The sequence below is a fragment of the Ambystoma mexicanum genome, chromosome 6p, assembly GCF_040938575.1.
Source record: "Ambystoma mexicanum isolate Mex_15411 chromosome 6p, UKY_AmexF1_1, whole genome shotgun sequence".
Taxonomy (NCBI): domain Eukaryota; kingdom Metazoa; phylum Chordata; class Amphibia; order Caudata; family Ambystomatidae; genus Ambystoma; species Ambystoma mexicanum.
In genome coordinates, this window is record NC_090935.1 from 1,521,900,479 (window position 1) to 1,521,923,840 (window position 23,362).

Here is a 23,362-nt window from a genome sequence, read left to right on the forward strand (position 1 = left end):
TTTAAAAAAAAGCTTTAGCCTCTGAAAGAGGGACCTCGGACGCACGTCCGGTGACAGCAAGCCCCAACCAGGACTCCGGGTGCACCCCGGTCTTATTTTTGAGGGAAGCCGACAGAGGGGCCTCGGAGCGTGCTCTGATATCCACAGGCCCCTTACGGAGACCCTCGGATAAAACTCTGGTACAATTATTAGGCCCAACAGGCAACTCAGGGCGAACCCGGTGACAGAGCGATCAACGCTCCTCCTGGCCCGAGAGGAACCTGGAAAGGTATCCCCCGGCCGGGGTGCTCTGAAAAGTAAAGAACTTACCGGGCGTTGTTTCTTCTCGTCGATGAACGCCTGTAAATGTGAAGGAGGAGTTTGTCGGAACACCTCCTGCCACCGATCCAACCAACGTTGATGTGCCCGGACCGAAAGAGTCGCAGTAAAAACAGGAATCCCAACGGTGATCCGGACCTAAACACTCTAAGCAAAGAGGATGGGGATCCGCCCTCGCGAAATGACGGTGGCACGATGAACAATCTGGAAAGTCTAGTTTGAACGACAGACTAGTACACGATTGCTAGCGAGAGCCAGAGAGGAAAAAGGGAAGAAAATCTTCCAAGGATGCAAGTGCGTCCAGTCCCGAAAGAGCGGAGAAAAGGACTGATGGGCGATGCGCGGGGCGGGGCCAAGGTGGGCCGGCCCCGCGCAAGAAAAAGAGGAAGGACACATTTTTGAAAAAATAATTTGGATGCTTTTTACAAAGTGCTCCGGTCCCGTCCCACAGGACGCAGAGATGTCCCATAAGTATGGAGGAAAGGGGACGGGATGTAGGAGTAGGGAATAGTAACATGGAGGATTGAGATAGACTGCAGAACAAGGGATTAAAGGGAAAAGAGAGGGAGAACTGGGGGCAAAGGGAGGTGGATGGAGGAGAGTAGTGGGAGACAGGTAAAAACAACAGTGAGCGAAAGGGAGAGGAAAATCAGGACATGAAAAGACGACCGAGGGAGGTTTGCATGTCTAAAAGACACAACCCTACAACCACTTACCAATAGCATTGACCCCTTAGTGTAGGTCCAGCCTAGGAAGCTCCAAAGGGAGATTAGATAGATAAGTCAGTTGCCATTAAGCCAAGACCCCCCTGACAAGAGGTCAATCTTAGATAGTAGGGGTCAATAAACACTAGACAATAACCTGCTGAATCAGGGTGCCTGAGTTAGGGAAGAGAGAGAGTGAACGAGAGAAACATCTTAGCATCCTACCGAGAAAATGTAAATAAAAACCCTCTATGGGAGTTAGAATGTTCTTTAGGCCATCTGTGACATTTCCTAACTAAAAGCATGATAGGGTTGTACCGAGCCACATATTTAGGCTCATCTAGTACATCCTCTATGAAATACTTCTCTTCTGGTTCCTGATGCATGTCCATATTGAATTATGGCAGATGGGGAGCAGGTGCAAGTGGATCTAGGTCACCCGGCCTAAGCCCAGCCCACATGGTGCCTTCCTGGTTGCTGCTCTTTTTCCATACTTCAGGAGCCCTGCAGCCTTTTTTCCTTTGCAGATGGGGAGAAGATGCAAATGGATCTAGGTCACCTGGCCTAAGCCCCGCCCACAAGGTGCCTTCCTGGTTGCTGCTCTTTTTTCCCACTTCGCAAACACCACCCAACTGGCGCCTTGCTGGTTGCCGCTCTTTTTCCCTGCTTAAGGAGCACTTCTCCAGCCTCTTTTCCTTTGCAATTGGGGAGCAGGTGCAAGACGCTGTCACCTGACCTAAGGCCCGCCCACCTTCTTAGCCATGCCTTTTTGTTCCTACTCTTAGATCAAGGGCGTCTCAAGCGAAGAAAAAGGTAATTTCTCTTTGGACCAGGAGGATCCAGGACCAGACCCCCTGCTCAGACAGCAGGTAAGCATGCACCAACATGTGTTACTCCCTCTGTCCTCACAGGCCATCCCCACCCCTCTGGTCCCCCCCGTTATGGTCCCTTGTGCGCCCTGCCTTCTTGCACACAGGTGTTGCCTGTTTTGCTTGATTCTTCGACCCTAACCTCCCCCCCTTGATCCCCAACCAGCCTACTTCTGCAGCAATCTGACCGGATACATTTTGGTTTCACCATCAGTCTTGTGGCCAAAGCTGGATTGGACTTTTATGGACTCAGTGATTCACGGTGTATCACCCTTTCTCATAGTGGCCCTGAATCATGCTGTTCCCCTCTTCAACATGTATCCAGGCTTGCAACATTATGTGTTACTACTGACTTCTGCAATTGTATTTGCTCTCCTCTCGTGCTTCTCAACTCTTTTTGACTGCTTACTCTATTCCCACCTCATCTCCCTTTCTCCCTTCCCCCCCCCACCATCTCCTCCCCTTCTAAAAAAAGAACAAGTTACTCTCTTATCTGGTAACGTTCTTTCGATGGAATGGTCCGACGACGTATTCCATATCTATGACATGTAATCACCACAGCTGTGCTGCTTCGGAAACTTTTTTCGGCGTCTGCGTCCTGCGTCGATGACGTCGATGCGCCGTCGAGGGCCTCCTCCGACGTCCGACGTCATCCGATGTGATAAGTAGGACGCACGACGCCCGTAGCCTCAGTTGTAGTTTTTTCCCCCAGAACGTGTGACACTAGTCAACTGCCAGTCAGACACAAAGCCTTGCGGAACGTAAGCTGCAATCGCAAAAGAAATTCTTCAGCGGGGAAGGCAGGGCGGGAGCGATATGGAATACGTCCATCCCATCGAAAGAACGTTACCAGGTAAGAGAGTAACTTGTTCTTCGAGGGGATTGGGTCCTCCGACGTATTCCATATCTGTGACAGACTCCCAAAGCAGTACCAGAGCAAGGAGGAGGGAAAGGATTTAGAATCAAAATTTAGAATAGCCAATCAAATAGCAGAGCAAAGGACCGCCTTGCCAAAGGCCGGATGGAATCGAGGGAATAGTGACGTACAAATGTATGTACTGAAGCCCAGGTGGCTGCATCACAGATGTTGCGAATAGGAACACCCCTCTGCAGGGCAGTAGACGCAGCCATACCCCTGGTAGAATGGGCCCGCAAGCCAGCCGGTGGGTCCTTACCCGCCAAGCGGTAGCACTCCGAGATGGCCAAAATAATCCAGCGAGACAAAGTGTGTTTCGTCACAGCTTGGCCCAAACGCTTTCCAGCGTAACCAATAAAGAGTTGATCGTCCACTCTGACCCGGGACATGCGTGAAACATAAAAGCTTAAAGCTCTCCTAGGATCAAGCCTATGGAGCCTCTCCTCTTCCTTACCAGGATGCGGAGGAGGATAGAATGCCGGAAGAACAACCTTCTGGGCCAAATGAAATTCCGTCACTACCTTCGGAAGAAAAGAAGGACGAACTCTAAGGACAACCCTGTCCTTGTGAAATACAGTGAAGGGTGGCTTAACTGAAAGTGCCTGTAACTCACTCACTCTGCGAGCGGAAGTAACCGCAACTAAAAACACAGTTTTCAGAGTTAACAGCCTCAAAGGGCAAGAATGTAAAGGCTCAAACGGAGCACCCATAAGAAACTTAAGAACAAGGTTCAAATCCCAACCGGGCACCAGGAAAGGCGACGGAGGGAACACATTAGTGAGCCCTTTCAGAAACTGTGAAATTAAAGGGATTTTAAAGTAAGAACACTCTTCAGACGAGCGCTTAAAGATGGACAGCGCCGCCAGGTAACCTTTAATGGTACCCACTTGCAAGCCCCTGTGGGCCAAAGAAAGCAAAAAGGACAGAACCATGGGGATGTCACATGCAAAAGGATCCACATTCAGAACTCTGAACCAGTCGCAGAACTTACGCCAACGGTACAGAGACTTCGTTGCTGGCCTTCGGGCCGAAAGCAACACCTCCATCACGTCTTCAGGGAGGTCCCAATCCCTATACCTCAACCTTTCAGAAGCCAAGCGTGAAGGTTGAGGGATCCGACCTCTGGATGGAGAACCTGACCCCCCTCCCGTGAGAGCAGATCGTCTCGGTAGGGAAGACGACGCGGAGGGCAGATGGACAAGTCGAGAAGGTCCGGGTACCACGTCCTCCGAGCCCACGCCGGAGCAATGAGGATCACCCGGGAACCGAACTTCCGTAACCTCCGCAGCACTTGCGGGATGACGGGGACTGGAGGAAACGCGTACAGCAGCGGGAATGACCACTCCACCACGAACGCGTCTCCCAAGGCTCCTTTTGGAGGAAATTCCCGCAAGCAAAACCTTTCGCACTTCCGGTTGACACTGGAGGCGAAGAGATCCACTTGAGGGGTCCCCCAAACGGCGAAGATCTCCAGGAGAATCTCCTGAGCCAACTCCCACTCGTGAGAGATCGTGCTCTGCCTGCTCAGAGCGTCCGCCGTCACGTTTTCGTCTCCGGCCAGATGAACTGCCGAGATCGAAACTTCCTGCTGGATGTCCCAGAACTCGAGCTGCATCGCCTCCCTGCACAGAGGAAGTGACCCTGCCCCCCCCTTTTTGTTGAGGTAGTGCATGGCCACTGTGTTGTCCGTCAGGATCAGGACACTCTTTCCTCGCACATTCGGCAGAAAAGCCTTCAGGGCTAGCCTGACGGCCCTCAGCTCCAACAGATTGATATGGAGTCTGGACTCCGACGGAGACCAACGACCGCTGACTGTCAGCCCGTTGGCAAGAGCTCCCCAACCCGTGAGGGATGCATCCGTCACGATCGTCACCTCCGGCCAGGGAAGCCAGAATGGAGCCCCCTTCATCAAGTTGCCTTCGACGGCCGACCACAGAAGGTCCCGGGTGACCGAGGGCAGCACCTGAACCGGGTCCGACATCCTGCCGGAGGACTGCAACCATTGCGTCTTGAGCGCCCACTGCAAAGATCTCATCCGCAGGCGAGCCTCTGGCACCAGAAGAATGCAGGATGCCATGAGGCCGAGCAACCTCAAGAACTCGAACGCTGGGAGCGTCTGGGCATGCTGAAACTTGTGCACCATCTGCTGAATGTGAAGAGCCCTCACCTTGGGAGGAAAACACTGCCCCAGGGAAGTGTCGAGCACTGCTCCGATGTACTGGAGCCGCTGTGTTGGCGTCAAATGGGACTTCTTTAAATTGAGGGAGAAGCCCAGCCTGTCAAGGGAGTGGCAGGTGACGGACAGATGATCCAGGACTTGCTCGGGAGAGCTCCCCCTGATCAACCAATCGTCCAGGTAGGGGTAGACGTGAATCCCCCCTTGCCTGAGATGCGCTGCCACCACCACCATGAGCTTGGTGAAAACCCTCGGGGCGGAGGTCAATCCGAACGGCAAGACCCGAAACTGAAAGTGCGAGTCGCCAACCGCGAACCTCAGGTACTTCTTGTGCTTGGGATGGATCGCCACATGGAAGTAAGCATCCTTGAGGTCGAGTGACACCAACCAGTCCTGAAGCTGAAGGGCCTGGAGGACTTTAGAGAGAGTAACCATCTTGAACTTGTCCTTCCTGAGGAGTTTGTTCAAACCGCGCAAGTCCATGATGGGTCTCAATCCCCCCGTCTTTCTTCGAAATCAAAAAATAAGGGGAATACCATCCCTTGTTCCTCTCCACTACAGGCACCAGTTCTATGGCGCCTTTCTCCAGCAGGGCTTGAATTTCCTGCGCAAGGAGCGGATCCGGACTCTGCAAAGAGGTTCCCAGGTGGATTGTCGCGAGCCTGTGCCGAAAAGGAAGACAGTAGCCGTGGGCTATGATCTCCAGAACCCACACATCTGAAGTAATGGCACGCCACTATACAAGATGCTGCGCCAGCCTTCCCCCAACCGGCGAACCATGGGACATGGCCTCATGACAGAGGGAGCGGCCGTGGTGTTACCTGAGGGCAAAGAGGCAACTGCCCGAGCGGCCTTGGCACCACGGGTACCCTGTCGTCCACCTTTGGTACCCCTGCGTTGGCCTCTGACTGCCAGCTCGTCTCGCTTTACTGAAGGACGAGTAATAGCGAAAGGAACCACCCCTCCACTGCTGTCCTCTAGGACGAAAAGGCGGAGGTTGGCGAACTGCAGCGCCCAACGACTTCGCTGCAGCCTTCGAGGTCTGCAACCTCTCAAGGCTCTCGTCAGCCTTGCTGCCAAAAAGGTGTTCACCGTCAAAGGGCATGTTGAGGAGCCGAGACTGCACATCAGGAGCAAACCCCGACTTCCGCAACCACGCAAACCTGCGTATCACGGTGCTCGCCGCCATGGACCTACTGACACATTCAGCTAAGTCCAAACCCGACTGAACGGACTCACACATGGCATCCTTACCATCCTGGACCATAGCAAGGAAACCATCCCGTTCGTCCCCTTCGGGAATATGTTCAGCCGCTAACGCAACACAGTTCCACAGAGTGTGTGTGAAACGAGACAAGGCACAAATGGAGTTGGCAGCCTGAAGCGCCATACCACCAGAAGAAAACACTTTCTTCGCCCAGCCATCAAAACGTTTGTCGTCCCTATCAGGAGGGATGGTAGGGTACGACGCCTGCTTTGCCGGGGCCGTGGCCGCCTGCACCACCAAACTCTCCGGAGTGGGGTGCCTGGTCAAGTAGCAGGGGTCGCTACTGGCTGGACGGTATTTTCGCGACAAGGATCTGCCCACCGCCGGGAGACTCTCCGGAGCAGTCCAAGCCGCCGCCACCCTTCTCTGTAAAGCCATATGGAACGGCAGTACCGGATCAGTTGGGGGACCAACATCAAGGATGTCGGTCAGATCATCCTACACAAACTCCCCTGCGGGAGCAGACCAACCCAAGGACTCGGAAACCCTAGCCATAAGGCGCCGGTACGAGGAATCGGCATGAGAGCCAGGCTCAGGCCTACAAAACTCCACCTCCGGAGAGGTGTCCAGTCCACTGGCATCATGCAGTGACTGTCTCAAATCGTCAAACTGACTATGGCCCGAGACAATGTCATCTGGAACCCAACTAGGAACCAGGCCATCAAAATCCTCATCTGCCTCTGAAATATAGTCCAGGTGGCGAAAAGAAGGCACCCGAGAGTGCTTGCTCTTAACCAGAGCCTTCCTAGGGGGTCCGCCCGTGCCACGGGGTACCTCCGACACGAAAGGCGTCGATGGCGTCGAGCGAATCGGCATCGGCGTCGAGAGGATCGGCGTCGAGGAAATCGGTGTTGACGTCAGATGCAGCGCCTCCAGCATCGGCGGCGTCGACAGCCCTTGAGGCCGGAGCCCCGAGCGTGTCCCTCGACGACATGAGCGTCGACGGCTTCGACGACTTCCTCGGAGCCGGAGCCTCGAGAAAGCCTGTCGATGCCCTCGACGCCTCAGACATTGATGTCTTCCTCGAAGACCGCACAGGTGCACACGGTCTCGAACGCGTCGAGGACCGGGACCTGGAACGGGTACGTCGAGAACGAGTCCCCTTGTCCGAACGGGACCTCTCCCGTGACTCGTGCCGACCACTCTTGCGAGCGGTGTGTCTCGACCTCTCACGACCGACCCCACTCGGGGGCGCGGACGGCTTAGTACCCTGCGACTCAAGAATCGCCAGCATTTTCTTCCCATTCCTCCGGCGTCGCACGGCTGGTGGGGTAAGCGACGTGCCGGCCAGAGTCCTCCGAAGAGGACCTGGAAGACCTCGGTGTCGGCGCTTCCGAGAATGCCTCGAAGAGGTTGAGGAGTGGCGAGACCGACTCCTAGAAGGAGACCCACGAGACTTCCGACGATGACGCGGAGAGTCACCCCTCGAATCATCCGTCGAAAGCCCCGCAGACTTTGACTTCCTGGGCTTGGACACCCGACCTACCGACAACTTCTTCTTACGTTCGCGTAAGGCTTTGGACGTGAGCGACTGGCAGTCGATACAGTCATCCGTGTCGTGGGCCTCCCCGAGGCACCAGAGGCAGGCGTCGTGCGAGTCCGTCACCGACATCTTGGACCCACACTCCCCGCACTTCTTGAAACCCGGACGCCGGGTCGAAGACGAAGTAGAAGACATCTTCACACGACGGATGTACACAAAACGAACAGGTTTGAAGAACCGAGAAGAACAGAACTCAAAAGAGTCGAGGCGTGAACCGAGAATCACGAAGCAACACGTTCGCGGAAAAAACGGAACTGAGGCTACGGGCGTCGTGCGTCCTACTTATCACATCGGAGGAGGCCCTCGACGACGGCGCATCGACGCAGGAAAAAGTTTCCGAAGCAGCACAGCTGTGGTGATTACATGTCAAAGATATGGAATACGTCGGAGGACCCAATCCCCTCGAACTTTACATTCTGAGAGATTGGCACACACCATTTTATGTGGAGTGCTAAGGGGATATTTAGTATCCTCCCTTCCTGTGACTTTTTTGTCACATAGACAACCTCCTAGTTATGGCTGGTGGCAGTGGACATGTTCTATGTGTGATTTCCCTACCGCAAGCTAGGTCCATAGCCACGGTAGTGCACAATAGGGACACCCAAGCACCAACTTGTGGGCTTCTTTCGCCATTTTGAGCGTGGTGGTTCATTGTTCGCTCTTCTACTGTTCGGGGGGGGGGGGGTCTGTGTGTGTGTCTGTGTGTGTGTCTGTGTGTGTGTCTGTGTGTGTGTCTGTGTGTGTGTCTGTGTGTGTGTCTGTGTGTGTGTCTGTGTGTGTGTCTGTGTGTGTGTCTGTGTGTGTGTGTGTCTGTGTGTGTGTGTGTCTGTGTGTGTGTCTGTGTGTCTGTGTCTGTGTGTCTGTGTCTGTGTGTCTGTGTCTGTGTCTGTGTCTCTCTCCTTTGGCCGGAACCCTTGGGTGTCCCTGCCTAGGCTCTGGAGTGTCTTTGCAGGCAGGAAGTGGGGGAGGAGATTTACACCCCTCCTCCCCCATCCTTTGTCTACCAGAGTGTCTGAATGGAACCAGCTCCTACTAGGTGTCTGGCTGTCCTTCTAGGACAGCCATACACTCAATTCTGTAAACTGCTGAGAGAGATTGCAGAAGAGTGTGTGCTGGAACTGTAAATAAGTTGAGGCTCCTGGAGTGAAAGACAGGTCGACCACGGGAAACTAAAGTAACCGAAGATGACAACCAGAGACGCCTGCAGACCCATTGCAACGCTGTGAAGAGACCACTGCTGTCCTGACTCAGTTTTCTAAGTAACAGAAGGAACAACCAGTCCCAAGACTAACTTTAATTTGAGCCATCTCCAGAGGTCCTGTGACTTTCCAGAGCTGTGGAAACCTAATAACAGGAAACCGGCGACCCATGCATCGTTGCGGAAAGGCTGAATTTGTCCAAGTCTTTGCTGACCTCACCAGGACCCTCCAGAGAAACAATTTAACTTGTCCAAGTCCCCTCAACAGAGTGCAGGTCTGCAGAAAACCAAAGAAGAGTGACCGGGCGAATCAAGCCCTTTCTTGGTGCTACAGAAAAGGAGCAAAAACCGCAGAGTGACCAGAGAAATTGATTAAAGCCCTGCCAGAGGTCCTCCCTCGAGACAGCTGCTGAGAGATTCAGTCCATTGTCCTGCCTTTCGTAAGACCAATGAATCCGGAGGTCGGGTCCAGCGCAGCCACATCGAGGAGAATCTAGCCACAAACATTTCTTCAAACCGAAGGTACTGTGGGGAAAAATGTAGTGCTTACCTTTATCTGAAAAGTCGCTCCAGAGCATTGGAGTGAACGTCAAGGTATTCAGGGCAATCACCTCTTACCCCTCACCCAAGCCGCTGCTTGTACCCCTTTGGTGAGCCCTTTAACAGGGTCTCCAATGTTGGTTGTATCTTCTTGCATCCTAGATACTAGAAAGTATCCACAGGAACTTTTGTATTCTGCTGCTTTACAAGACTTTAAGCCTCTCTGAACTGCCTTTTGGCCAGGATTGCATTTTGGACTTTAAAAGCCTTGCTGAGCAAAGAAACTACCTCTAGAAACTTAAGCTCTGCTAGTATTACAATAACCAACTGTTTTCCTTCCTAAAAATCACTATCTTGTATGGTTTTGCCAACTTATTTCAATTACTGAATTACTTGGTGTAAGCGCGATATTACTGATAATACGGTAGACCTGTCAAACCCTGTAACAATTGTAACCGTTTAGCAACTACCAACTAAGCAGTGGCCTTTGAAAAGTATGCCCATGTGTTTTGGTTTATTGTGCGAAGTATTTACAAGTGACTCTTGTGTAAATGTAATAAATCTATATTTTAACATAAAAGTATGTGCAAGTGTTTCTTTGATGTGCTTTACTAACTAGGTTCAGTGTACTTACCTGCAGCACACATCTTCCCCTTATAAGCCTGACTGCTCTGCCACTCTACCAAGGTTCCTGAGTAGTACATACCAATACTAAGAGTTGGGGGGTGGTGAGGGCAGAGGGATCTACAAACCACTCTGAAAACTCCCCTAACAAGAACAACGGGACCAACAATGGTTCAACGATAGGATCCCAGAAGGATTTAATCTGCAACTCCAAGAATGAGAAAAATCCTTAGGCTCCACCATTGATAGCAGCCTGTCCTTCCAGAAACCACGGTCAAGGCTAGCCCAAAAGGCCTGGCTCCAAATCTCCACCCATCGTATAAGCAAACCCTTAATCCTGCTGCAGGACCTCTGGACCATAGTTCAGGCCCTTGTGGTCTGGCACATCGATGGGGGAAATACCCTACTAACGACCTCCCAGTCGCTGACTTGGCTTCCCAACAGTCAACGATTCTGCAGCAAGTCTTATTACGGGTGCGTGGAAATTTGACACCAACCAACTGGTTTGAATCTCAACTGCCACGCAAGGCGAACTCGCAAACAATCCTTCTCTTGTCAAACACCCACCATCTGGAACTCTATCCCAGCTCAGCCTCGGAACGCCCCCACAAATCTCCAATTGTGCACATCTCTCAAAACATGGCCTCTTCCAACACCTGACCAAGTACTAATCCCAATGGTTAGACAGATCACAACTCTTAATACTGCACTACTGTTAAGACTCCAGCCAAAACGCTGCCCACCCACATCCTGTATAGCGCTCTGCTGCTCTTGAGCTCGGTCTGTGCTTTGAATAATAAAATGCACTCCGGATTTTTTCAGATTAAATCACCTTTGATTACTTAATACTATTTTAAGATTTATCTGGCCACAGTTGGTTTAAATATCTTTACCATCTGTACATTTCAGATGGACTATTAAACAGGCCTAACACCTTTATCTGTCAATTTGAAAATTATAGATTATCAGCCTCTTGCAGTCTGTATAACATGTACTCAAATTCGAATTATGTGTGGGTGCGGTTAACCTGCCATCTTTTCAAGAATGAAAGAAAGAGTACCATGGAGTTAGGTATATAGAACCAGCATCATTCAATTGTAAAATGTGAGCAGCATGGTCTATGTGCCATTTAAAAGGACAAAATGTCCCCAACATGAAGATTGCATGCATTATATGTAATTCAGAATAACATTGAAAGCAGAGACGACAAAACAGGTAATATTGTCATTGGAAAGGTTAAAGTTAAGAAGTAGCATTACCTCATTAGAAGGAACTGTGTATTCTGGAGAGTTTGTAAACAGTTTTCTGTGTTGCATGTGTTCGTTGAAGCTTGGGATTGTGTAATTACGGTGGTGGCATTGCTTGCATTGGTGCGTCTGCTTGCATTGCGTGCAGTCTCTAGTTGCTGGCGTGCTGCCTGTGCCTGCTGCCTTTCTAACTGCAGTTGCATTTGAAGTTGCTGAAGTTGTGAAGCAGAAGGACCAGAGGAATTGAGCTGCCCTCCTGTAGAGCGTCTCACCCCCGATAACTGAGATAAAAGTTCTGCCAATGAAGAATCAGAAGAGACTGAAAGAGTTGAACATTACTTGACTACTTTTCAACAAACATTGGCATGCCCCTAAATTCACCAACACGGCACAATGTTAGTGCCACTGGTCTCCAGTAAAGTATAAGATTATTCTAAACAAAGGCATATCAATGTTTACAATGAGAAACTGCATTGTGTAAGAGGATTTCTACAAAAGGTGACTTCAATTGGATGTTAAAGATATTACACCTTAAATTGCCAAGTCAATTTGACATTTGGGCCTGTACACATACTAACATTCACATGTGCTTTTAGTTATAACCGACATCCAGGGAAAATGCGTCTCTTAATCCACCGATCACTTTGTTTAAAGGAACCCAGGATTCAGGACTTGGCCCAGGATTCAAGACTTGGTTTTGAACAGCGCCAGAAAATGAACCTCTTTATTCCCCCAAAAATTGTGACATTTAGATTTGTTTGTTGGTGTATCCAATAAAGGACTTTAACAAAAGCTTTGCAGCAATACAATTGCAATCGTATGTGTTTAGCACAACATTTTTTGAAAACAAAAAGAATGGTTATACCAGTATATCAGCAAGGGGAGCAACTTTTCGATTTGTTGCATGCTATGACACAATCATTGAGAAGTATACAAACATAAAAGGACAATCCAGAAAAGTATGTAGAGACTATGAAAATGGCAATGAGTGTAGTTCGCCTGAAATCATCTTCTCCAAATGTTCAAGTAATTAATGTTCTTCTTACATGAGGTTTCCTTTTGAAAGCAGCAGTGGAAAGTAATCACTTGGCGGTTCCTCTGAAATGAACTTCAAAAATCTTTCACCAACGTAGCCAGAACGTGTGTGCGTGCAGGAACAGTGCATGAATCAGATAATCTTGAAGGCATTTCTTTGATGAACAGGGACGCGGTGCAGGGTCTTCATGTTGGGCAAGATGTGGTCCTTACATCCCCAAACCCATCATCAACACAGCAGTATTGTAAAGAGTTCGAGTTGGTGGATCATAGATTTTGGAAGGCCTGGTAGAGACTATTTCAGTGGTTGAAGGGTATTAAGAAAGTTAGTGTTCCCTCTACCTTAGGTGACTTGATTAGGAGAGGGAATGTGTGTTTCAGCATGTACAGGTGTTAGTGACATTTCTTGGTTACTGCATTTATACCTTGAACACGAGGTGCCTGTGAAAGATAATTCGGAGGTTTGTTCTTTTTCAATGGGGCATTAAAACGGCCAAAAAAACGGAAGATCAAGAGGAATTTTCATATCATTTCACATTCATCTTTCAGAATTGATCGCATTTAAGCAAGATCATTGCCGACCATTCAGTTTTGAATGCATGACCTGTATGAGGTGACCCTTTGGCAATCTTCTTGCTACTCCAAAGTGAATATGATCTGATGGTTGGTAGCTAGTATTTGTAAGGAAAAGGACTGCGAACATCAGGATGGCTACTGGTTTCAGGGGTTTGTTGGAAAGCCACAGGGACAGGACTGATTCTTGAGGGGCTCAACAGTCATCTATTATCTCTGCTGATTGGACCGTGCCAGATATTTTTTGTGATTTTGTTAGACAGGAAAGAGGGTATTTATTTTAAGGTAGGGCTATCCTTTCCCGTGTTATTGGTTAGTCTAGTAAGAAGCTTTCCACTGTTCATAGTGTCAAAGGCTGCAGACGGATTCAGCAATACTATAACCACAAGTGTGTTAGCCAAGGCAGTCCATTCCCTCTCCCAAGAGCAGGTGGGTTTGATTCAGATCGTCTAACTGGTCCTATTGCCGATTGAGGTTCATACAAGAGGTTGTGGGATTCTCCATACTCCTGATGAGGACTGAGTATCCATTTTGTCCGGGATCATACCTATAGTAGCAATTTGGTGTTTGATTGTCTGGATATGTAGGTCTGCATCAGGAATCTTTTGTTAGATGTGGTAATACAGTAGTTTCTATTAGGCAGCAAATGAATTATTCATTTTTAAACACTTTACAAAACACAACTAGCATAGGCGCTCATATTATTACGTGTAACAGCTTACAGTATTATCTTTATTGATGGGGGCAGGTTTGTTTGGGTGAGGCAATCATAGATGGGACCATTTTTATTTTGAGCTATTAGGTGTTGCTTGTGACATCTATAAGTCAAACTATTGCATTAGAGTACAGATGGGGAGAAATGGCACAGAGCTTGTAGGTGGTCGTTTGGATATTTGCCCACCCATTGACTTCCCATGGCCATGCTAATCCCTATGGTCATTCCCACCCAATTCTTGCCCTCCACACCCCAAACACCTCCTCATGGGAACTGTTTGAGCTCGCTTGTATCAAACCTTACCATCAAACGTGGCACTCAAAGTGCTGGCCAGTGTTTTTTCAAAGCAGTAATGACGTAATTGGAGTTGTAAACCCGCTGTTGGTGTTCAAAAAATCTTTTAGCCAGGTCTGCCTTCATCCATTCGATTTATAAGTACTCTGCGTCTCCTTCACTGATGTCCGGTTAAAAAAAAGCATTGGCAAAGCCAACAGTTTCGGCTTGTGTATAAGGCTTTTGCCAAACACTTTTAGAAAAACATGTTTTTAATACATAAAAAGACAACAAAATTAAAACTTAGATTGCTGCCAATTCACACCCCACCATCAAATCAAAGCATACTTAGCTACTCTTCAACGTATATGGGGCATTAAAAAAAAAAACAATTTGATATCATTAATCTGCATAAAGTTGATGAGTATTATCTGAATCTGTAATATGAACCATTATTATGTTTTGACCAGTACAATGCTCAAGGAGCATTTCCTTCGAGTTTGTTACTCCAAGTGGACTTCTGCAAACCTTGTGGACAGGACATTTAGCCAACTCCTGATATGATAAGTCATTTATAACGTGATTGTACACAAGTGTTTCTAGGTGTGACAAGACAAGGGGTGGTTGGGGGGGGGGGAGGGACAGAGGGAGGATGTAACAATCTCACTAGGCCTTGTGCCATTCAGATCGTGCAAGTGCAAACAGCGCAATGCAGGGGGAGGGAGAAGGGTAAGTGCCATAAGGGCAGCATTGCTCGGAGGACAAGCAGCCAGGGAAGTGCGGCTCTGGTAAGTGCAAGGAGTCAGGGGACTGTAGGGTTACAGTTACAGCCCTTAAGTGTGCGATGGCCTGGAGGCAGTGCAGGGCTGACTGATCATGGAGGAGTCTGGTACCCAGTGAGACTGAGGGTTGCCAGGCAACCAGTCAACTTAGCGGCCAGGAAGGTCCGCAGGGAGAGAGAAATCAGAGGCAAACAAGAAGGTCTTGAGCTGCTTTCAGAACTTCCAGTGGTCCGGCTCAAGTTTGAGAGGGGCGGGGAGGCCATTCCAGAGGGAGGCACCTGCAGAGGAGAGAGATCTCCGCCTGGAGAAGCATCTAACCTGCAGAGTTGGAGGTGGCTGAGTGAAGGGCTCTAGAAGGAAGGTGTTTAGGAAAGGAGAGTTGGATGTGGACAATACAGAGGATCCTCAACTTAATCCTTGCAGTCACTGGCAGACAGTGGAGAGATTTCAGGGCTGGAGAGATACGGTCCCTGGTCTTTCATTCACAGGAAACCTTGCATCCGTTTGTCCATACTTCTAGCCATTCTAATACACATTTAATGACAGTAATATTTTCACAAATGTTTAATCCAGAATGTTTGGATGTAAGAACAATGCGAAGCAAAGTGTGCAAAGTCAGACTGCCGAGTGTCATACCTGGTGCTACCCTTGAGGTTCTATCAATCCTGGTAGATACCATGAGGCATATTATAAAATAAAACTTAAATATAACTCATATGTTTCCCAATGATGGCGCATTACAAAAAGATTAAGGAGAGCACCAATTCCTGTAGATCAGAGAAGAAACATGCATTCTGTCAAACCGATTTTGAATTGGATAATCTCATAATCATGTTCAGAGATGCACTTTGGAATTTTTTACTAGACTTCCTCAAAGTAGACTATATAAAATAAACCATTCGCGAAAAGATCTTAATAATCAATCCTAGGCTAGCAAACCATTAGATGAAGGCTGGTTCAAACGTATCAGTATTCAAACAACTTTTTACCCCCAAAACAGGAAAAGTAACATTTAGGAAAAGCCGATTTGTTTGGCAGTTTTAAACATATCCATAAAAGGTTGTACCCATTTCCCAGGTACCTCCTCTGGGGACTTTCATTAATTTAATTAATTCAGAAGTTCCAAGAATCTGCTAAGAGGGTTTTTTGGCGAGTGGTTCTGAGAACCCAACTTTAGGTGCACCCAGTTGACACGCAAATCTTTGATCAAATGCTCAAAGGTAGAGCACGTGGGAGCCAGGCTAATTTTCAGGAGAAGGTAGATTTGATGTGAAGTACAGTTAACAAGAGCAAAGTCCTTTAATGATCGGCAGTCAACACAGGTAATTACACAAAAACACTATTTAATAAACATAAGAAAACATCAAGTTCAACACCAAACACATAAGTAAAATGACTAAACAAATGTAGACCTTTGGTGGTGATGCTATAAGGTCAACACAATCTAGATCAACAAGTCCCAGTCCACATGAAATTTCGACAGGTAGGAAAATGGTTTTGCCACTGCATCTGCTTTACAGAACCAACGAGCAGGTCATGGTAAATGCATCCACAATCCATGAATACGTTTAAGAGCTGAGAAAGCACTTGCAACATGCTTTTGCGTTTGCACAACGGAATTTGGAAAAAGATGATGGCGCAAAATCGTACTATGACAAGAAAACATCTGTGAGGAAATATGAGGTAAGCGATCAGGTATATCAATTAGATTTTAGAACAGGTAAACATAAAAATGCAAAATTCCTTGCGTCATGGTGCGGGCCATTTAGAAATGTAGATAAGGTTTCACCTGCAGAATACAGAATAGCCATAAAGGAGGGAGGGTTAACCGTGGAAAAGTTTGTCCATGTTAACCAGATTAAGCCGTTCCACCCAAAATATGAAGTAGGCAGGATAGAACAAACTAGTGGGGAGTGAAAAGTATACTTGTCTCCTGAAAATTAAGGGCTTGCCTCTCAGGAGATACAGCATAGCAGGTAGGTAGGTGTGAATGAAATTATTAAGAACAGGGAGGTCAAAGGGGGGGGGGGGGGGCACATCAGGTAAGTCGGTGTGGATGGGAGTTTTGTATATGAGGAGTGAAAATAAGTCAAATACATTTTTTTAAAGCGCATTAGTAGAAGCATGTATGCTTGTAATATGATTTCTTTTGGATGTATCTTCCAAATAGGAGAAACAAATAGGAGATGTGAGTGAACTTATATGTTTGCATTAGGTTTAATCCATACATTTCTTTCTAGAGAGTGGCAGAGCTGTTTGGACGCTGTTTAACACAGGGTGTTTGCAAAAACAGAATGAGGATAATAATTTCTTAATATATTGTATAATACATAATGTTTTTCTTTTTTTTTATATTTTATTGCATCAATTAGTTACCAAAGGAAACTTTAAATGCATTGTGGAGATAAAAAGAAAAGAATTGAAAAAAAGGAAGAAAAGGAGGAAGAAGAAAAAAAAAAACACAGTTACATCAAATATATATATATATATATATATGGGGGGAACAGTATAACTCGAGAAAAATAACTAAATGTCCAAAATTGTAAAGGTTTCTCTCATAAAGTTCAACAGAGCCAGGGTCGTAGATACTTTTTCCCCCCTTCTCAGAATTAGCCACCTGTCCTGCAAGGTTAAAGTGCTTAAATTTGAAAAGTGCGTCCCCAACCATTTCTCTCTGAACTTAGTTAAGGTAACACAATTCATCACTAGATGCTGTAAGGTTTCAGCCTCTTGCCCACAGCCTCAACACAGCAGACTGGGTTTTTCCTCTTTTTTGGTTCTTCTCCCTAAGACTTCTCTTGTATGGAAGAGGTTTAGTCTGAATTTTAAGAACCGTTGTCTTTCCGTATTTGAGGGAAATTTATCCAAGTAAGGGTGGACGGTGCCACTGCAATAGTGCTCGTCCATGCCTTGGGTGATTGATGGCAAAGCACTGAGCCTGTCCAGGGTGGCTATCCAGTCCCAGTCCAAGAGTTTTCTCTTTACCATGAGCGGATTTAACATGAGATTGTCTGGTTTTAGTGCTATGGTATTCAGGATTTCTAAACAAATTAATTGCCACTTGGTTAGGACTGGAATCAATTGTCTTTTGATTGCTTTGTTAATTTCCACAAATCCACTTCTTTCCTGGGGGTGCAGACATTTGCAGAGGAGTGTCAGGGATTTCCAGACCGTAGATATGTAAAGGGACGATGGGCCTAGTTCCTTACGCACACTTTCCATTGGAGTTGATGTCGGTAAGCCCAATACTCTTTTCCAGAATAGGCCCTCCAACAGTTTCCAAACATCTGAATTGATGAAGAAATTCGCCTCTGCTGCGTAAGTGAGAATCGGCACAACTTTCAGTTTGTAGAAATCTATCAGAGGACGAAGGGAAAAAGAACAGTATCGTCGCTTGATTAACAAGGCTTGCGAAGCTAAGTTCGTAACTTTACTTCTAAGCCTGCAGATACCTGGACTATCTTGGATGCTGTTGTTTAAAGTTACTCCAAGGTATATCATGGACGAAACCACTGGTACTTCTTCCCCGGAAAGGTACCACCTTAGATTTGTCATGCCGATGATCGGTCCTAGCCTCAAGATCTTTGATTTTTTTGGATTTATACGGAGGCCGTTTCCTTGTGTGTATGACTCGAGTGCCTTTAGTTGCCGCTGAAGTCCGATGGCCGTTTGATCTAGCAACAGAAGATCGTCCGCAAATAACAGCCTTCCCACGACGGTCTCCACGATTTTTGGGGGGAAACACCTCACTGCTTTGAAAGCTTCCTGCATGTCGGATATAAAAAGGCAAAAAACAGCGGGAGCCTACCGACAGCCCTGTTTCAGACCATGCATGGCCACCACATTGTTTGAGAGGTTGCCCTGTCTGTCCAACCTTACTCTGAGGGTTGTCCCCGTGTGTAGTGCTTCGAGAGGTTCTCTCAGGTTGGTCGGACATCCCCATTTCCTTAATTTGTGCCATAGCATTCCGCGATCAACAGAATCCAATGCCTGTTCCAAGTCTATTGACGCGATATAGATGTTCTTATATTTCTTGGCCTTAACCATGCATTTGATTATGTTGATGAGTAGCACATTTAAGGATGTTCCAATGCCCTTTCGAAAGCCTGATTGCCAAGGGTCCAGATGGTCTGCCAGCCGACTCCAATCATTTAGATGTTTCAGGATTAGTGCTGCAAATATTTTGCCGACGACATCCAAAAGGGCAATCGGTCTGTAGTTAGTGGGCACGGACCTATCTCCCTTCTTAAAGATCGGCACAATTATGGACGTCGTCCAAGATTTAGGTAACTTTTTTAGTCTTGTTATGTTGTTATACAAATCCAGCATGAACGAAGCCCATTTTTCCGGGTCCCTTTTGAGGATGTCGTTGGTGAGACCATCAGGTCCTGCAGCCCTTGAAGAATTGGACTGTTTAATAAGGTCTAGAATATCTTGTTTTCCAAATTTAAAGTCCAAGGGCTCATTCGATGGTAAGAATGGGGCAGGACCACAGATTTTCCCCATAGAGTAAAGGTTCCGAAAATGAGTTTCCCAAACTTCTGAGGCTATTGGATTTACCATTTTTGAGTCGGAAGGGATGTTTATTTCATTGATCAACTTCCAAAAACCAGTGATGTTTTTAGTAGATAGTAGGTGAAGCATCTTCTCACTGTCTTGTTGCATTATTTGATGTTTGTGTTGCTTAAGCCAGTTCCTGTAGGTGTTTCTAGCTTTAGCATACAGGGCTAAGTCAGCTGGTGCTCTAGTTTTAACATATAATCTCCTGGCTTTCTTAACCAGTTTTTTTTTTGTCACTACTTGGTGATCATAGTGGTGCCGCTTGCATTGGTGAATTTCCTTGGCGACTACTTTTAGGCGAAAGATCTTCAGTCTTTAAGCATATTCTATCAGGTTTGGACCTTGGTCCTTAATTAAGGAATCCAGCACCAGGGCCATCTCTTTTCTTCCCATGCGTAGTCTATTGCCACCAGGAGTTGACTCAAGAAACTGGTTTGGTAGATGTTTGTCTGGTACAGACGAGAGCTTGTTCCAGGCCTCAGATTTGAGTTCCAGGATGTTGTGATCACTCTGGATTGGATCGTGGGGATCACTTCCAACTATATTAATTTGCCAAAGAGATTTTCTGATGCAAACATATAGTGCACCTGTTTGGGCACCCCGTTTCCATGTGCGGGCGGCTGGTTTGTCGCCCGCCAAGTTACCGTTTACCAAGTATATATTTCTTGCTAGTAGTTCCTTCTCCATGACCACGCCTCTCGTTATTTTTTTTGAGGCGTTCAAAGGCAGGAACTCTATTTTCCTCTGCTTCTTGTCGTAACATTCCATGATCAAGTCACCAGATAGCAGAATTTCAAGTAGTGGGCATTCAATCCTGGCGTCGTCTATGGCTTCCAGTAGGACTTCCATAAGTTTGTCCTCATCTCGGGCTGTCGGGCCCCAGTATACGTTGCATATAAGCAACTGCCTGTCTGAAGTAAGTGAAGCTGGTTCTGATGTGGATGAAATCCTAGTAAGTTGGATCCAAGGGTTTCTGTTTAGAGAAGAGAGCACTTTTATGCCACTGGTGTGCTTTACCCCCAACAGTAAACCCAAGCTCGTTCTGCCTTTTGAGCCCTTTGTTGCGGGGTTTAGATATAGCTCAAACCTGTCCAGAAGAGGTAGATCACACAACCAGGTTTCTTGCAAGCAAAATAGGTCGTAAGAGGACAGGTGTGTTGCTGAATTGCCAAGTAAATGCACATAACCCCTTGTGTTCCAACTCATGATCTTTATCCCTTTTGGTTTGGAGTTGGAGTGGGCACTCGTAGATGGGTGTTGGCGTTATGACTTAGCAGATAGGACCCCAGCCAGCCAACTCCAGTCGTCTTGACTATTCACCAAGTTTAGTCCTGCTTTTTCTGATTGAATATGCACTTGGTCTCCTCCACTATCAACCTCTCGGGTCCCTCTACCACTATTTCCTGCTTTCATCGGATGATCCTTATAGGGTTTGGTAGTGGTACTTCGGTGGGTGTGTAGTAGATGTTTCCGAATAGCTACACGGTCAGATCTGTTTTCCTCCTCCAACTCCCTAAGCACGAATCCACATAAGTTAAGTTTTGGGCCCAACTCTAAGAGTACATTTTTACTGTTTTGATCAGTTGCGTGAAGAATCACACTGTTGTGTCGCTGTTCATTATGAAATCCGATCCAGTCTAAATCCCTCGATTTTAATTTCTCCAGTAGATCCAGGGATTGTAAGAGCCTCATAATGTTAGCCCGATTCATAATTAAGTTGTCTTCGTAGCCTAGAGTTCTTTCCAATAGTATTCTGTAGTGTTCCTTGGCATTTTTTGCCCCCGGTCCATTGTGGGCATTGCGATTGTTGGGCCCACATGTCGGTTTTCTCTCAATCGTTTCTGCCCATGACACTGTTCTTTTTGTTTCCTTTGACGCGTCAGGGCTGACTCCTTTATTACTGGTAGTTTCCAGGGATCTCTGGACAAGAAAGTTCTGTCTGTCTTCCAGTGTTGTGTAAACCAAGGCGTTAGATGGGTGTATGTCTGCCCTCCCTTTTTTTGTGGGGCTGGCCGATATTTCTCTACCGGAGTGCACTCTAGTTTTCCACTTGAGTTTTTTATCGAAGACCGAGTTCGGAATCGATAACGTGGGCATTGAGGCCTTTTTGAAGGACATTAGCCGCACCGCCCTGTCTTTAATCGTCTGAGCCTTCCTCTCCCCTTTAAGGTCGACTTCTTTTATCTTGCTGTATATTTCTGGATCTTCTTCCTCGATACCACTTTCTGTTCCGGAGGTATTCGATCCTGACTCCCCCTCCCATGTGGTGTTTATGTCTGAATAAACAGATAAGTCCATGAGAGAGATGTCCATGTTGTCATTTGTCGACGTGATGCCCAGTGGGCGAGGGGACTCATCAGGAGTTACTTTTAGGCGGGCAGCAGGAGCAATTTCTGTTTTTTTTATTACTGGTCTCTCATGAGTTGGCAGTTTGCAGGGATGTGCCAAGTTCCTTGGAAGGGATAGACAAGTTGCAATTTTAGATCTCAATGTGGGTTTTCTTGTAGGCAAAGGTCTCTGTCCCATAGGTTTGTCCGTTGGTATGACTATTTTCCCATAGTTTTTGTCGCCTTTCTTGTTTACTTTAAGTAGACCTTCCTTAATTGGGGATAAACCCGATTTTGATTTCTTAAATAAGTCAAATAATTTGATGTTGCTAGTTGACACTGGAGCCTCGAGCTGATCCCGTGTAACCAGGGGCAGAGTATTAGTTGCAATGGAAGATGCTGAACATCCTTCCTTCGGTGCTAGCCTACCCTCCTTCATTACTGGGCTAATTGCCCGCACAGCAGGGTCCGTCTTGGTAGAACTGTCCTTGTATTTAGTAGTGGAAAGTTCCTCAAAAGTACTCTTTGTAGACAGAACCACCTGCTGGTTATGAGTCTGTTCCAGGGAAGTCGGACCACTCTCCGGGCCACCTGCACTCCCTAACCTGAGACTTGTCCTTTCCGATCTTCTTATTTCTTTTTCTTTTATGATTGGCTCGATGATACTTTTCAAAATGTTTGTCGTATGTTCGTCATTTTTTGAGTTTCGACTGAATTGCCGAAACAAAGCCTTCTATAAAGATCATTTTAGAAAACATCATTGCGATTGTTGTCGTATAGTCCCGAAACTGATTATTTTGCGACTCAATAAGTTTCATAAAGGGGGCCATTACAAGAGCAAAAGCTGTGATCATTCCAGGATCGATTTGGGGATCCTTTTTAGAAGGAGCATCTCCTTGAGTTGATTCCAAGATGGACAAGAGATCCTCGTCTGTGGGAGAGGGTTGTCTTCTTTGCCGTTTACTTGGAAACGGCGCTTGCTGGGGGAATACTCCTTTATGGAATCTTTGTGGGGGTCCCTGAGGTAAAGTTTTGTTGACTGAGGCAAGAGACCCCCCCCCCCATTTATTTGGTGATGACCCCTTACGCTCAGGGATAAATGTGTACGACCCTGGGGTGGTCATTTGTTGGGATCTAGACCGTGGCGTAGAGGGGTCCAGAAGACACTCTCGAATAGTCACCCTGTTTTGCTGGTTCGTACTTGAATAGTTTGTGTAGAAATCGGTGTTCAGTAAGGAAATCCCGAAGGGTTTCCAACCGTTGTCCGATTTTTTTGCTGGAGGCTGATCTCTTTTGTTCCCATTTAAGGAACCGAAGACAAAGGGGTTCACAACAGGAGGTGCGGTTGGCCTTAGAGAACCCGTCTCATCATCATAAGTTGCGCCCAAGTCCTTTGGGGAGGAGAGAGTAGAATTTAAGGGAATCGAATTGGGCAAAACCTCCCAAACTGTGGCCTTGGGGGACAGTCCTATTTGTGGTTTCGCGTTCTGGCCCCTATCGTCAATGACCACTGTGCTATTAAAAAGTCCCCGATTTTCAATTTCTATGGGGGGCACTGATGTATCCGGGGTCTTGGAAGACTGTTGGGGCTGTAGGTGAAGCTGTGTGTGGGAGCCTTCCCCTTCTCCTATACTTGATCCGTTCACCACCTCCTCAGCCGTTTCCACATTGGTTTGTAAAATATTTTTGAATGAG

At 47.2% G+C, this 23,362-nt stretch overlaps 1 protein-coding gene across 1 annotated transcript in view; it reads right to left on the reverse strand.

Annotated features, from left to right (window-relative positions):
* The window catches only part of KCMF1 (potassium channel modulatory factor 1), a 527,710-nt gene that overhangs the window by 102,105 nt on the left and 402,243 nt on the right, over positions 1-23,362 (reverse strand). The window contains exon 6 of the mRNA XM_069626384.1: positions 11,415-11,697. Coding sequence (XP_069482485.1) covers positions 11,415-11,697 — 283 coding nt within the window. The remainder of the gene's footprint in view (positions 1-11,414; positions 11,698-23,362) is intronic.